At 40.4% G+C, this 15,921-nt stretch overlaps 1 protein-coding gene across 1 annotated transcript in view; it reads left to right on the forward strand.

Moving 5' to 3' along the window:
• The first annotated feature begins 3,006 nt into the window (after positions 1–3,006).
• Positions 3,007–15,921, forward strand: part of LRCH1 (leucine rich repeats and calponin homology domain containing 1) — a 239,061-nt gene continuing 226,146 nt past the window's right edge. Inside the window, exon 1 of the mRNA XM_043993719.1 lies at positions 3,007–3,593. Within this exon, the coding sequence (XP_043849654.1) occupies positions 3,275–3,593 (319 nt within the window). The 5' untranslated portion in view covers positions 3,007–3,274. The remainder of the gene's footprint in view (positions 3,594–15,921) is intronic.

The raw sequence follows: 15,921 nt of genomic DNA on the forward strand, positions 1-15,921 counted from the left end.
TCAGTTGTCTACTGTCTGACTCAGTTTCCTTATCTGTAATACAACAAGGTTGGGCTAGGTAGGTGATTTCAAAGGTTTCTTCCAACTCTAAAATTTTAGGATTCTGTAATTCTTCCAGTGAATATCCCCAGTGAAGTATAGGCCAAAACTTTTCTTTTGGGAAAAGTCAAAAACAGATGAGTGAAAGGGAAGGTGGGATTATGTTTATATGTAATAGTAGATTTTTCCCCCTCTAGCAAATCTTGAAATTTTGAAATTTGGTTTTCATGAAGCTAGTGGATGAAAAGAAACTTGGTTCCATGGTTAGAGGGGCTGGATTTGAAGTAAGGAAACCCTGGATTCAATTTTTGGCTTTTTTACTTACTGTTGTCTTCATGACCATGGGTGAGTAACTTAATTCTCTCACTGTCCTAAGTCATTTAATTCTCTCAGTCTCTCATTCTGTAAAATGATAAATTAAAGATCATTGCTGACCTGTATCAGAGGAGGGAATTTACGCTATGATGAAACCATAGAGGGGGCGGGTAAAGGGATGAGAGCAAAGACAGGGTACAATGGAAACAAACACCAAACTGGGTGTTCCAGTCCCAGCTCTGCCATGAACATACAGTCCTGTGGCTATGAGCAAGTTACTTCTCTTTGGACCTCAGTTTCCTCATGAACAAAATGAAGGAGACTAAATGATTTCTAAGTTTCATTGTAGCTTGATCATTTTAAATTCCAAGGGAAAAGCACATGCACACCCCCAAAAGTACTGTGTTCCTTAGAACCAGATTCATAGAATTCTGGGGTGCCACCAGCAGGTGGTACTAGTCTCAAATTTCTATTTATATATCTATTTCTCCATTTATTTATTTATTCATTCATTCACCTATTTATTTATTTATTCACCCACCCACCCACCCATTTATTTAGCTACTTGCTTATCTGTCTATTTATTTGTTCATTTATTTATTTGCTTAACAACTTATTTATCTATCCATCTATTTATTTATTCATCCATTCACTCATCCATCTATTTATTTATCTGACCATTCATTCATTCATCTATCTATTCATCTATTTATTTACTCACTCACATATTCATTCATTCATTTATCTATCTTTCTATTTACTTATTTATTAATTTACTCAGCCACTCATTTATTTATTCATTTATTCATTCATTTACCTATCTATTCATTTATTTTGTTCTGTACTTAAGAAATTAAACAAGCATTTTCACAACATATTACAATAGGAAAAAAAGATGAATTCACATGAAACAACTCTATTATGTAAAACTTGCTATTCCTTTAAAATATATAATAAAAAGAGCCTTTCTGTTGCAAATGTTTATCTTCTAGTCTAAAGTTATATAAGAATGAAGGTCAGGTATCAGAGAAAAAAAATAATGCTAGAATAATCCAAATGACCTGTACTAGGCCAATTAAAGTATTCACTTCATGGGCTAACAACTTTGTCTATGTCACTGAAGAGACTTTTCTCTTTCCCTTTTTCCTTGTGGTGCATAGTGAAAAGTGCTAGTTTTAGAGTCAGAGGAACTGGATTAAAATCTTACCTTTGCGTTTTACCACCTCAATCTCTCGGGTCCTCAGCTTCCTTATCTATAAAATGAGCTGGTTAGACTAAACAATCTCTAAGGTCCCTAACATCTCTATATCTGTGATTCTATGATCTTTGACGTAGAAGGGAACTGACTCCAAATCCAGTGCTTTTTCCATTAGATTATCTTCTTCATTCGTGTCCCTTGTTGAGTAGACTTTCCAACAAAGTGCAGGATAGGGAGATAGCCAGGAAATAGTAGTACTGGAGGAGCAGGAGAACTTGTTAGCATACCCCCTGTATTTACTGATGATGAGGTGCAGAGAAAATTCGTTCTCAAGAGCCCAGGTTCCATGGCTTTAGAATATGACCTGATCTAAAGCATTTGGATTGACGCTAGTATTACACTGCCCAACAAAGGCAACTATGGTCAGTGTCTACTGAAACCCAACCACCTAGGTCCAGGGTCTCACGATGTCCTTTTTCACTTAATTCTCTGTCCCCGGACCGCCCCCCCCCCCCGCCCATCTTTTTTTACACTCCAAGCAAATTTTCATTTTGCAAACAACAACAAAATACCCAACTCCTGCTTCCCATGTCTCGGTGACTTCCAATAATTACACGTCTTCAACCCCCCCTCCCCCTCCCCCCAACACACACACACACACACACACACACACACACACACACAAGTCCTCGGCTTTATTACTCTTCTAAAATGGGACTGAGAGTCGGCTGATGAGACAGTGGAAATCGATCTGTTAGAAGGGGGTGGGGTACCCCTTGGATACAAAACAATCTCCCAAACGTGCTGAATTTGACTAACCCCTTCTTCACTACGTGTACATCCTGTCTATCACCCAGCAATGACCCTGACCTTGGGCATCCCTAATGACAGAGGAAAGGGAAGCCCTGGCAAAAAGGGTCATTCCGTGTGTGTGTGTGTGTGTGTGTGTGTGTGTGTGTGAGAGAGAGAGAGAGAGAGAGAGAGAGAGAGAGAGAGAGAGAGAGAGAGAGAGAGAGAGAGAGAGAGAGAGAGAGAGAGAGAGTCCTTCCCATCTCTAGGGGCTGTCCCCCTCGCCGGGCGCTGACTTCTCTTTGTTGAGGGTGCCTCTATCCCTCCCTCCCTCTTCGGGGCTGGCACCTCGATCGCTGGGCGCAGTCAGTCCCTCTTTGCTCTCCACCCTCTTGCGGAGGCGGAGGCGGGGACAACTGGCCCTCCCCTCCCTCCTCCCCTCCCCCCTCCCCCACTTGTCTAAAGTCGCGCCTCTCGCCCGCGGGGGCTGTGGGCATGCTCAGTGAACTGGCTGGGGCAAGTTGGACTTGCACTGAGAGGACGCCTTTGCCCTAATCTGGACTCGGGGCTGGATTGACAGTTTGGGGAAGGAGGAGGGGAAGGAGGAGGAGGAGGAGGAGGAGGAGGAGGAGGAGGAGAGAGGCCGGAGAGGAGGGAGCCCCAGCCGGAGACACATGCGCGCTACTGCCGCTGCCGCCGCCGCCGCCGCCACCGCCGCCGCCGTCCTTAGCTTCCCAGGGAAAAGAAAACCTTAAGAATCGGGCAGCAGCGGCCGGCCACCTCCGCGCTCTTGCCCCATCCCAGTGCCGCTGCCTGCCCGCCTGACCCTGTAAGGAGGGGCGCAGCCCGAGGCACCGTATCCCCTTCCCCCGGGGGGGCTCAGAGACCCCCCGCCAGAGCGGAGGGGCGGGGTGGGGGGGCTAGGGGAAGAAGATGGCGACGCTGGGCAGCGAGCCCCAACCTTTCGCCCCTGCGCTCCCGGCTGCAGCCTTGCAACAGCATCATCACCATCACCATCACCAACACCACCATCTTCAGCACCACGGCGGGGCCGGGCCAGTAGCTGGTAGCGGGGCGGCAGCCGCGGCGGGGGGCGGCGGGGGTGGCTACAACCTGCCTCTGAACCGAGGTCTGGAGCGGGCGCTCGAGGAGGCGGCCAATTCCGGGGGGCTCAACCTCAGCGCCCGAAAACTGAAGGAGTTTCCCAGGACCGTGGCCCTCGGACATGACCTCTCAGACACGGTGCAGGCAGGTGAGGACGCGGCTGCCACGCGTGTGTGTGTATCGCCCCCTTCTATCTTAACGGTTGGAGTAGATTAACCTGTACACCCTCCACACTTGTGTGTGTGTGTGTGTGTGTGTGTGTGTGTGTGTGTGTGTGTGTGCAGGGAAGGGAGAAGGGCGGGGGCTTGGGGTTGTGCGGTTCAGGGATCTCAAGTTTGCTCCACATCTTCCGGATGGGCCTGTCTCGTGTGCGCCGGGGAAAGCCGAGGCGCGCCTCTGTCTGAGCTTGCGTGTGGATGTGTGTGTGTTCATGCCTGCGTGCTCGTGGGCGGGGGTGCTCTCCCACTTCCACATCCTGCCGCAGCTCTCCGTGCGCGGCGTCGTAGCTGGTGCCGGTGGGAGCAACTCCTAGGCACGTTTGTGTGGAAGTGTCGGGATTGGGCGTGCAAGTTCGCCCTGTGGGCCGGGTGGCTGTGAATTTGACACATGCCTTCGATCCACCGTGCTTTCCTCTCCGTCACTGTGCAGACACCCGCCTTTCTGGATTAGGGTGTTGGTGCACATCTATTGGCTGTGTGTTTGTGAATGAACAGGCGCCTGCGTTTTGCCCACGGGACCTAATTAGTGTCGGCTCTGGATACACAGTGAAATTGTGTGTGTGTGTGTGTGTGTGTGTGTGTGTGTGTGTGTGTGTGTGTGAAAGTATTTTCCCACCCCCCCCAAATTGCAGCCATGTGAGCATTTTGAGTCGCTCCTTGCACCCATCTCAGTATTATCAAATCCTCCATTAGTCCATTAGACAAGTTATATTTAGATGCAGTTTAGTTACAGGAGGTGTAGGGGTTGAATGAGCGATTCTTCCTGTTTTTGTTGTGGTGTGGGAAGAAGCTGCCAGGGCTGTCTTGAATTGGAATAAACCGTCTGTTCTTCAGTGATTGTTTTTTTCCCTCCTTAACTTTAAAGTCTTTAACTGCCCATACGGTTTTGTACATAAATGAGACTATTTCGTTGTCCTTAACTTGATATTTTCGGGGACAGTGGAAGTAACCACTTCTTAATGTGAGTCTTGCAAGTTGCAACCCGTGCCATTGAGCAGCCAGCCTTTTCAAGTTATGTCATGTGTTGACATATTTCTATAAAGTCTGTTTTTTCTTTGCTAACTTATAATACATACACACAGCCTTAAGAATATACACTGTACAGGGCAGCTAGGTGGCGCAGTGGATAAAGCACCAGCCCTGGACTCAGAAGGACCTGAGTTCAAATCCAGCTTCAGACACTTGACACTTACTAGCTGTGTGGCCCTGGGCAAGTCACTTAACCCCCATTGCCCCGAAAAGAAAAAAAAAAGAAAAAAAAGGTTTGGGGGCGGCTAGGTGGCGCAGTGGATAGAGCATTGGCCCTGGATTCAGGAGTACCTGAGTTCAAATCCGGCCTCAGACACTTGACACTTACTAGCTGTGTGACCCTGGGCAAGTCACTTAACCCCCATTGCCCCACAAAAACAAAAACAAACAAACAAAAAGAATATACACTGCATGGTGGGTTGGGATCCAGGACTGAGATCCTGACACAACTTACTTTGTTTTGAACAGTACAATTTGAGTTCCTTTTCTTGGGTTTATTTATTGCAAACCTTGCTCCTTCCCTAGGACCAAGCTTTTTAGTTTTTGGCTTACTCCTCTTCAAGTGCTTCTTAGTTTGTTCTTTTCCCCCTTTTATGTTGAAGGTTCCTTGTCTGATTGCAGGACTGGGCCTGATTTCCACTCTGGAGAGAAAAATACAAATTCCTCTTGTGGCTTAATAGTGGAGAAAGCAGCTTCAGCTTTTGGAAGACAGGGCATCCAGGGCCATTATATTTGAAGCAGACAGACTTTAAGAGGGTCAGGGAGTTCTGTAACTTGGATTTGAGAATATTCAGGGTCAAGTAAGAAGTTGGGGATTTCCAGATCTGTGCTGGCCACAGCTGGGTAGTATCTTTTCTATGTTCTCACTTCTTAGCTACATCTTCTCAAGCAGAAATTCCCAAAATTGATTGGTTCATGCAAAGTCTTTTTTTTTTTTTTGTGGCCTGGTTTTAAGTAATTTTATCCCTTAGAGCATGTCATGTGTTTTAAGGTAGACCTAGGAATGTTCTGCATCAAGACACATGAGACACAGAATTATATATGAGTCAGAAAAAAAAAGATGACAAGAGAAATATAACATTGAGATTTAAATTGTCTGTTACCCTCTGCAATTTGATTATATTATTATATTGTAATGTCTTTTTCCTCAAAATGGGAAAGTGTTATGCTTACTTTACATATTTGCTTTCACTTTATTTCTTTTAGATAAATTTTTTTTTTTTTGCGGGGCAATGGGAGTTAAGTGATTTGCCTAGGGTCACACAGCTAGTAAGTGTCAAGTGTCTTAGGCCAGATTTGAACTCAGGTACTCCTGAATCCAGGGCCAGTGCTTTATCCACTGCGCCACCTAGCTGCCCCCTAGATTAACAATGTTTTTAAAGGTCAGAGATCACATCTTTTGGTTTCATTATATATCATCATGATCCAACAGTTGTCTCATGTTGTCTCAATAGTAAGTTGGAGACCTTGTTATTATTGGGACTCTCAATATTTCCCATCCTTCCCTTCCCTTTTTAATGTAATTTTAGTTGTGGGTTTCCTGGTTTAATCATAGGACTTAGAGCTGGAAATAGCAGTAGAGATCATCTAGTCCAGTGCTTCTTAAACTTTTTCCACTCCAGACCCCTTTTCGCCTGAGAAATTCTTACTCGAGCCCAGGTATATAGGTATATAAAATAGATAGACAAATCAAACGTTTACTGCTAAATTTTTTGTGACCCCCACATTCCGTTACTCAGTCCCCTATGGGGCTGAGACCCACAGTTTAAGATTTCAAACTCCCTTATTTTACCAATGAGGAAACTCACAAAGGTATAATAAAGTGACTTGCTCAGGTCTCATAGGTAGCAGCACTGGGATTGAAAACCAGGTCTTTTGACTCTAACTCCAGTGATTTTTCTATAATAGGACACTTGTAATTAGCTCATTTGATGTATAAATTCTAGATAAGGACATTCTTCTAAAGCCTTATTCCTTAAGCTAAAAATGGAATCTTAATGCAGAGTCATTACTGAATAAAAATGGAGAACTCTGTGTTGCCAGTGCACTCTGATTTTTGGATTTGAATAAACAGATCAGCTGAAAGATTTTCAGATGTTGGAGACAAACTAGTCTTCAGAACATCTTTGCCTCAAGTCAGAAGCTGGTTTTAAAATGCATGCATTCTCTCCTGAAGGTTTGCTTACTTGAATACTTTTTTTGATATTTGGAAAAGTAGTAAGTAAAGCAAGAATTTAAATTGCCTCCAGACTGCTCAGTGTTGACATTTGCTATCCTATAAAGGTTAGTATCAGAGAACAGAAAGTATCAGTAGTAAAACATAAAGGAAAGAATGGTTTCTCACTGGCCCACTTTTAATTTTCAGAATATGTCTCAGAAACTGAAATTTAAAGGTCTTCAAAGAATGGGGATGTAAAGTTCTGAAAATCTTTCAGTCTTTGAACAAGCATTTGTTTTTTTTTTTATTTTTTGTTTGTTTGTTTTTTTGTTAGGCAATGGGGGTTAAGTGACTTGCCCAGGGCCACACAGCTAGTAAGTGCCAAGTGTCTGAGGCCAGATTTGAACTGAATCCAGGGCCTGTGCTTTATTCACTGCGCCATCTAGCTGCCCCTGAACAAGCATTTATTAATTGCCTTATATGTACCAGACCCTGATGTAGGCCCTGGAGAGACAAAGTCAAAAGCCAAAATAGTCCCTGACCTCCATAGGCTTCCAGTATAGCTGAGGAGATAACATGTATATGTGTAGGTATATATAAAAGCCTTCTGCTTGGGCCCAGAAAACGGCCTGTTGTTAAGTGGAACAATGAGTTAGGTAACCTTTGTAAAAGTAACTGCAGTAATGCCTAACCTATCTGGAAATCAGCAACCCCAGGTATTCAGAGAATGGAAAGGGTACCAGACCCTGAGATTTGGAACACCACAGTTTTAAAACCATTTTAATTAATTTTATGACCTTGTACAAGTCATTTGAAACCTGTCTGGATCTCATTTATCTCATATATAAAAATGTAATTAGACTTAAAAAGTTTATTTGCCCTTGTTTTAGACATATAAAAGTAAATGTTAAATTAAGACATTTTATTCTCTGGTTTCTAAGCCCATAGGAAATTAAATGTGGGATGGTACATGCAGGTACTCAGATAGTGATAGACATAGTAAGGGATAAGGTCAGAAAAACTATAAAATTTCATTTTCTTTAGGAGTCAAGAAATGTAGACACCAACTTATGGGGTACATTTTTGCATTATAGTACTATCATTATCTATAATAATGATCTTCATACATCCAGGAAAAAATATGTTCAAGGAATTTTGTTCATCAACAAAAATTTAAAAAGAAAAATTTGGGGTCCTTAAAGAGATAAAATATTATTATCTAAAATTAATATTTTTGGAGGATTCTCAATAGCTTTAGTTTTATTGCATGGCCATATACAAGGTCAGCAAGCCAGCCTAGCTGAAGCAGCCAGGCACCCTGAGGGAGAGATGGGAGTCATGTTCCAAGCAGACCAAATCACTACCACTATCTTGACCACAATCTACCCCCAGACCCTGATGGAAACACCCCAGAACTCTGTACCCAAGAGCCTGGAGAATAGCAAGGTCCAGCTATCATTGATTTATCCCAGTCATTGTGGAGAAGAGGCTCACCTTCCTTAGCACCACCAACTGTTAACCCAATGCCAACATCAGGAAGATAAGCACAGGAGCCTTGGGAGTGGCAGAACCCCCACCCCAAACCACTTGTCCTCCTAGCCTAGTCCTTACAACCATTTTCTGCAGAAGTGTTTAGTGTGAAGGGGCCAGCCATCCCCACCAGCTGCCACATACAAACAAGACAGGCAAGTCAGCCTAAAGTGTCTGAGAAACAGGAGGCAGCATGTGGTAGTCAAATCAAGTTACCATTCCTTCCTTGACTACCATAAACTCCCTCAGACCTTGATGGAGACAGCTCAGGAACCCCTGAACCCAAGCACGGGGGGCATTGCAATGCATCCAATGCTATGTCCGTTAGCTGTCAGCCTGGGAAGCAGATCCTGGAGATGTGTCTGGAGAACTGTTCCTGCAGGTGCTACAGTCCCATCTTTTGAAGGCTCAAAAGAGAAAATTCTTGTCACCAAAGTCCTTGGTACTATGATAAGGGAAATAATATTCAAGAAGAGGCATTGCCATCTACTTTGCCACTACATTCTAAGGACTATGGGACCTTTCCATCTGATTTGTGCTGAAACCGTCTGTGGATATTGTCACCCCTATTAGCATATGAGCTTCTTCAGAGCAGAGCTTTTCTATTTGTATCTAGCCTTTAGCACAGTGCTTTGTATAGTCTTACTAATAATACTTAATAAATGCTTCATTCATTCATAGTTGTGTCAGCTGTGCTGTTGATAGGCATAGTAGAGGTGTGAATAAACTATTAAACTTGGACTTAGGAAAACCAGGGTTCAATTTCTGCTCCAAATATTAGCTGTGCCACCCTGGGCAAGTCACTCTTTTTTTTTTTTTTTTAAGTGAGGCAATGGGGGTTAAGTGACTTGCCCAGGGTCACACAGCTAGTAAGTGTTAAGTGTCTGAGGTCAGATTTGAACTCAGGTACTCCTGACTCCAGGGCTGGTGCTCTATCCATTGCGCCACCTAGCTGCCCCCGCAAGTCACTCTTAATTTATTCAAGCTTCAGTTTCTTCATCTGTAAAATGGGGTTTGTAATAGTATCGACTTCAGAGCATTGTTGTAAGGATCAAGCAAAATATTGTATATGAAGGGCTTTATAAATCTTAAATGCCATATCAGAACTATTGCATTTTTTTTAATGAAGCAATTGACAAGCATACGTCAAAGAATTGGACTGGACTTTGTTCTTAGCTCATTGTGTCCTCCCAGTACCTAGCACAGTGATCTGTACACAGATACTTACTTAATTTTGAAGAGGTCATTTTTTTCTGTTTCAGCTTTTCCACTTGTTTAATAAAAGTAATAAGTAACATTAGCAACCTTTGAAACCATTAGCAACTTTAGAAATTAGTTTGAGGGGGCAGCTAGGTGGCACGTTGGATAAAGCACTGGCCTTGGATTCAGGAAGACCCGAGTTCAAATCGGGCTTCAGACACTTGAAATTTACTAGCTGCGTGACCCTGGACAAGTCACTTAACCTTCATTGCCTCCCCCCCCCCCAAGAAAGAAATTAGTTTGAGATGCATGTGGAGCAGCATTATATAATAAACACCCTAACATGCTTAAATTTGTTGATTACTTTTAGAATTTCTGGTCCAAAACATTTACCTCCTTTTTGGGGGGACTGAAGATTCTTGTGCATTGACCTTTTTTGAAATTAAGATAAAAGGGCCCTACTTCGTTTTATCACGAAATTTGACAATAAATCTTAGTTACTGGGGAATATTGTTCAGGATAAAAAGTATATTGAATTCAACATACTGTTCTATTTAAAGGGTAACCTATTATCAAATACAGTTGTTATAGACAAAACATTTTCTAAATAGGTTAGTGTCAATAGAACACAGAAGAATAAAGAGAAGAATGAGGGAGGAGTGGTATGTACAGAGTAAGTGGAAAGATCTTGAAAAGTAAAGTGTGAATCTTAGACTTGATATTTTGGGAAAGAAAGAAGATTTAAAGTAGAGGAAGAACAATGTGGTCAGAGTGGGTAGATTAAAAAAAAGCTATCTATCATTAATACCTTGGACAAGACCCAAGTTGGCAAATAGAATACCCAATCAAATTAGCTATTCATTAAGTTCAAAGCATTCTGGGAAATACAAATAAGTACAAGGTATCATCCCTTAAGGAGTTGTGTATGTATTTGAGGAGATAAGATAAAAATGCATGAAAAATTTACTAGTATCTTTAGGTAAGTAGTATCTTTAGTTTACATCAACAATGAAAGAGATGCCCAAATACAAGCACGGTAGTTATCAGATTTATGGTATCTATGGCATAAAAAGTACTATGTTTAGAAGAAGGAGGGGTCACTTGCATGATGGTTAGTAGAGATTATCTGGATATAGGGATTTTAGTTTGATTATGAGGGCAAGGTGAATTGGATTTGGATAGCCTGGGGATGAGGAGAAGGAACTCAAAGGCAGATTCGTGAATGTCTGGAGAATAGTGCACAAAGCAGTTTATATGGGGGAGAAGTAGGATTTTCTGCCACAACTGGAAAAGTACATTATAGATTGTGTAGAAGACTTTGAAGTCTAGGTTAGAGTTTAGACTTTACTATCGCCAGCAGGAAACCATTGAGTGCTTTCCTGTAAAGTTATATGATCAAATCTATGAGATGATGGGGAAGAACTTCAGTTTTAAGATAGAAATTAATTATAGGGGACAACATGGGATGAAAAAAAAGAGCTCAAAAAGATGATTTGGTCGTTTAATGTCTGAAATGCCAGCATAAAGCAGGTCCCTCTTGGTAATGATTAAGATGTTAAACTGTGTGGGCAGGGTTTGGTGTCAGGTTCATTACCAAAATCATGACCAAATATTCTCATTTAGCAATTTTGAAAAGGATGTTGGAGACAGTGAAATCTAAAGATGAGGACAGTTGAAAACTTGCCTTTTAAGTGGCAGAGGTTTTTGAAATATCTGAAACTGATTATCTTTAATCATTTCATGATTTCAAATTATCATTAAAGAACTTTAGAAGTTATTTTTCGTAATACTCAGTGGTTTTTTCATCCTTTTTCTTTTTTAGTAAGACGTTCAAGGGTTAACTTAGAATAAGCTTTAGGAAATAATAAGTCTGCCTTACTTGTTTAATATCTTTGGTAATGAATACATGAGATTAATTGGAAAGAACCTACTTAAAGAGTTTTTGAGAACCCTGATACAACCTCATTATCAGAGTAAGAGCTGTCATTCCTGTTCTAATTTAGGACTTAACTGATTCCTTAATGGGGACTCTCATTCTCTATCCCCCTGCCTGTGCAAATAGGAGACTTTGAGAAGAAAATAGGAAGAGGAAGAGGAAGGGGCAGGATATCTATGACTTTACAATGGGCAGTCTCTGAAGTGGGGTTAATGGAACAGTGATCTATATGTCCCTGGACAGGCTGAAGTCTGAGATGTGAAAACTTCAGGTGCCCCTGGGCTTCACAAATTCTCAACATTTTAGAGCTTTGAAGTTAGGCAGAATAGATCTGTAGAGCCTTTGTTATGTAGAAAATAATTCAATAAACATTTATTAAAGCACTATAGCAATTGACTTGATTGGAAATGGATGGTTTCCACCACTTGAAATTGGATAGACTTCACAATCTATCAATTCAGGGGGAAACTTCTGAATATAACTGTGTGATGATTTCAAGTACAATAATTATTTCATTATAAATATCATAAGCGGGGCAGCTAGATGGCACAGTGGATAGAGCACCGGCCCTGGAGTCAGGAGTACCTGAGTTCAAATCCAGCCTCAGACACTTAACACTTAACTAGCTGTGTGACCCTGGGCAAGTCACTTAACTCCCATTGCCTCACTAAAACAACAACAACAACAACAACAACAACAAATAAATATCATAAGCAAATTTTAGATGTCTCACTGTTGATAATACTGGATCTTCTCTTTGCAGCTTTCCAATTTTTTCCCTCCTTGGTTAAGGTAGAGGGGATTTCCTTTATCAGAGCCTTTTTGAGTGCTGAGGAGGCAGACACTTGGTTTGCATAGCGGTTCTAAATGTTGGTCAAACGTTCAGTACCACTTCATTATGGTATGGCAAAGGCAATATCCAAAATCATAAATGCTATTCTTATCACTTGTATTACAGGCTGCTTTATTGAAAAGGCAGCAGCATACTAATCATGCATCTAGAAAAAGAGCATACAATTATATGCCCCACAACTTCCAGGAATTGGAAGAGCTAGCTGATTAGTTTACAAAAGGACAAACCAGGACCTTAACTTCATCCTTCCAAAGATTTGACTTAATGGTTTGTTCGTCATTGTAACATCTTAACTTTCATTGGCAAAAAGGTTATATTAGACTGAAATTTGGTGTCACAGAGCCTTTTAGAGGTTTAGAATTTTTTTGTGTGTGCAACATTAAAGAGTAAATGTTTTGAAGTGAAAGAGACGGTGCTTGTCCTTTTCAAAAGCTGTACTCTTGACATTTCTTTGGCACGTGATAGGCCTGGTTTTTGAACAGTTTTATTGTAATATTTAACTGCCATTTAAAAATTGTGTTGGTTTTGACATTTGCCTTGAATAGTTTCTTATTACTGAATTTTCCCATATGTCCATTAGGTATAGATTTTTTTTAAATGGCTGATTTTAATGTAACATTAATTCTTCTCTTTTTACATACTTCTAAATGATTCTGTCTTTACAAATCTTTTAATCTGCTTCTGTCACCATCACCTTTCAGAGTCTTTATTGGGTGTGCTTTTCAAGAGGTTTGGTCATTAGAGTAGCAAATGTGGTTATAGGTTTATTAGTGGAAACATCTCCCCCCAAAAAACAAAAAGAAAAACAAACAAACAAAACCCCCCCCAACTATCTTGAGCTTTTGTCAAAACCCTACTAAAACCTGTTTGGGTGGATTTGTTTCACATTCCATGGAGTCCTCCGGACATTTGCCTGAGAGGGAAATTAAGTGAACTGTCTAGAGTCAGTTAGTAATTCTGTGGCAATAAACTTGCCCTTTTCTTTTTAAAAATAAGTTTTTATGGTTGTCTTTGGCTTTTTCCATCACCATAGTTTCTCCTATATCCCCCAGCCCTGTGTCCCCTAGGGAGCCATCTCATAAAACAAATGGTATTTTTTTTTTTTTTGGTGAGGAAATTGGGATTAAGTGACTTGCCCAGGGTCACACAGCTAGTAAGTGTTATGTGTCTGAGGCCGGATTTGACCTCAGGGCCTCCTGAATCCAAGGCCTGTGCTCCATCCACTGCGCCACCTAGTTGCCCCAACAAATGGTATTTTTTTAAAGATGAAAAAATAAAAAGGAGAGCAAAAAGTCAACATAATGGACCAATACATCAAAAAATTTCCCAAACTAGTGCAATGTGCAACACTTGTGGATTTCTCATCTCTGCAAAGTGGTGGTTTTAGTATGTATTCTCACATCTCTTCTTGTGAGTCATTCTTATTCTTTTATATTTTTGCCACTTTCGCTTTTGATTGATTTTCTGGTGTGGTTGCTCTAGCCATTTACATTGTTGTAGCCATCATGTATATTGTTATCTTGGCTGTGCTTATTTCACTCTGCATCAGTTCATATAGATTTTAAAATACTTCTCTGTATTGATCACATTCATCATTTCTGGCAGCACAGTAATATTCCATTATATTCGTGTTCTACAATTTCTTTAGCCACTCTAAATAAAGGAGAGTGGGCATCCTTGCTTTGCTCTCTTATTTGTTGCCCATGATGCTTTCTTTTGGCTTTAAATAGATACTTTTTATACTGTTAAAAAATAAGTAGTTGTCTACTGTAACGATTGGAATGACGCCACCTGCTGGAAAGTTACTGTAGGAAAGCTCTGCCATGAGGAGAAGGCATCTGAGGGCAAACCATGCAGCTTTTCCTTGGGGTCAGGAAGTGACATTTGCTCCTGGGTACTGTCTATCAAAGCCACCAGCTAATTAGCTTGGAGCTGTGTGTGTGTGTGTGTGTGTGTGTGTGTGTGTGTGTGTGTGTGTGCATGTGGACGAGATGTTCCCAGTTTCACAGGTGGCTTCTGGAAGGAAGGAGGAAGCATTGGTCCTTTTTGGTTCCTGACCTCGCCATGGCAGGTCTGATGATGGAGTCTCTTAGAAATAGTTAGATTTTTACCTTTCTCTCTTATCATTAGATTCTTATTCTCCTTAATAAATGCTTAAAAGTCTAAACTCTTGCTAAAGCTTATAATTTATTGACGACCACTCATTAGATTAGTATAGCTAGAATTTTAGCCCCTTACACTATACTTACAAAGTATAGCATTTTGGAATGTTGAATTTTGTCAAAGGATTTTTTCATCATCTGTTGAGATAATCATGTAGTTTTGTAGGTTTTTGTTTACGATGATTATGTTGACTGTTGCCATGACTTTAAACCATTCTCACATTCTGCTATAAATTAATTTGGTCATAATGAATGATTTCATGGACAAGTCACTATAGTCTGTTTGACAAGATATTATTGAAAATTGTTGAATTGATCAACTAATTAATGATGGTGATCTATAGTTCTGTGTTTTATCCTTCCCTGGTTTAGGGACTAGGACTATGTTTGTTTCATAAAATGATTCTAATAGTGTGATTTGTTTCTCAGTTTTCAAGAAGAATTTGTGTAATATGGACACTGTGCTTTAAAAGTTTGATAGAATTTTACTGTGAATCCATTATTATCAGGAGGTTTTTTTTCCCCCCCGTTAGTATTTATTTTATAACTTGTTCTATTTCCTTTTCTCATATTGGGTTATTTAGGATCTCTATTTGGTCTTCTGTCAGTTTAGCTACATTATATTTTTGAAAGCATTGTTCTTTATTTGTGTTCTCTGTTTTGTTAGTAGATAGTTGGGTAAAAGTTAGAATGATTTTTATTTATTTTATTTCTTCTGTTTTTGTTGAGATTTCACCATGCACATTTGATATTTTCTTGATTTGATTTTCTGCCTTTTTAATAAGATTGTCTAAAGATTTACCAATTTTATCAATTTTTGCAAAGAACTAGCTTTTATTTTTATCATTTCTAACTTGTAACCTTTTCAGTAGTTGTATCAGTTGGCATAATTAAGATAATTAAATGGTAATTTAAACAATTATAGCAAATGACAAGATTACAATCCATAACAATATTTAAAGGCTCTGAGGGAAAAAAACCAAATCCCAAATAGATTAATATAGCTAATATTCTGTGTGTGTGTGTGTGTGTGTGTGTGTGTGTGTGTTTTTAAAAAGACTAAAAGTGTTCATGGATTCATTACAATACTCCTAGAGGCTTTCTTTAATGTTATTCTCAAGAGCCTGGACAAATGCATTTTTTTTTTTGCTCTTTTCAAATTCTACATGGTTTTAAGTAATCTCATGTGATATAAATTGTTTAATTAAAAAAGGAAGAAATCCAAATGAATGAATGAAATGACATTTGTTAAGCTTTTACCATGTATTAAGTACTGTATTAGGCACTGTGGTTACAAATAGAAAATTGAGACAATCAGGGTTTTGGAGGAGTTTTCACACTAACTGGAGGCCACAGCACACAGTTGCAGATTCAGTTGCATATGGAAAGG

Source organism: Dromiciops gliroides, chromosome 3 (assembly GCF_019393635.1).
Source record: "Dromiciops gliroides isolate mDroGli1 chromosome 3, mDroGli1.pri, whole genome shotgun sequence".
In the NCBI taxonomy this organism is placed as follows: domain Eukaryota; kingdom Metazoa; phylum Chordata; class Mammalia; order Microbiotheria; family Microbiotheriidae; genus Dromiciops; species Dromiciops gliroides.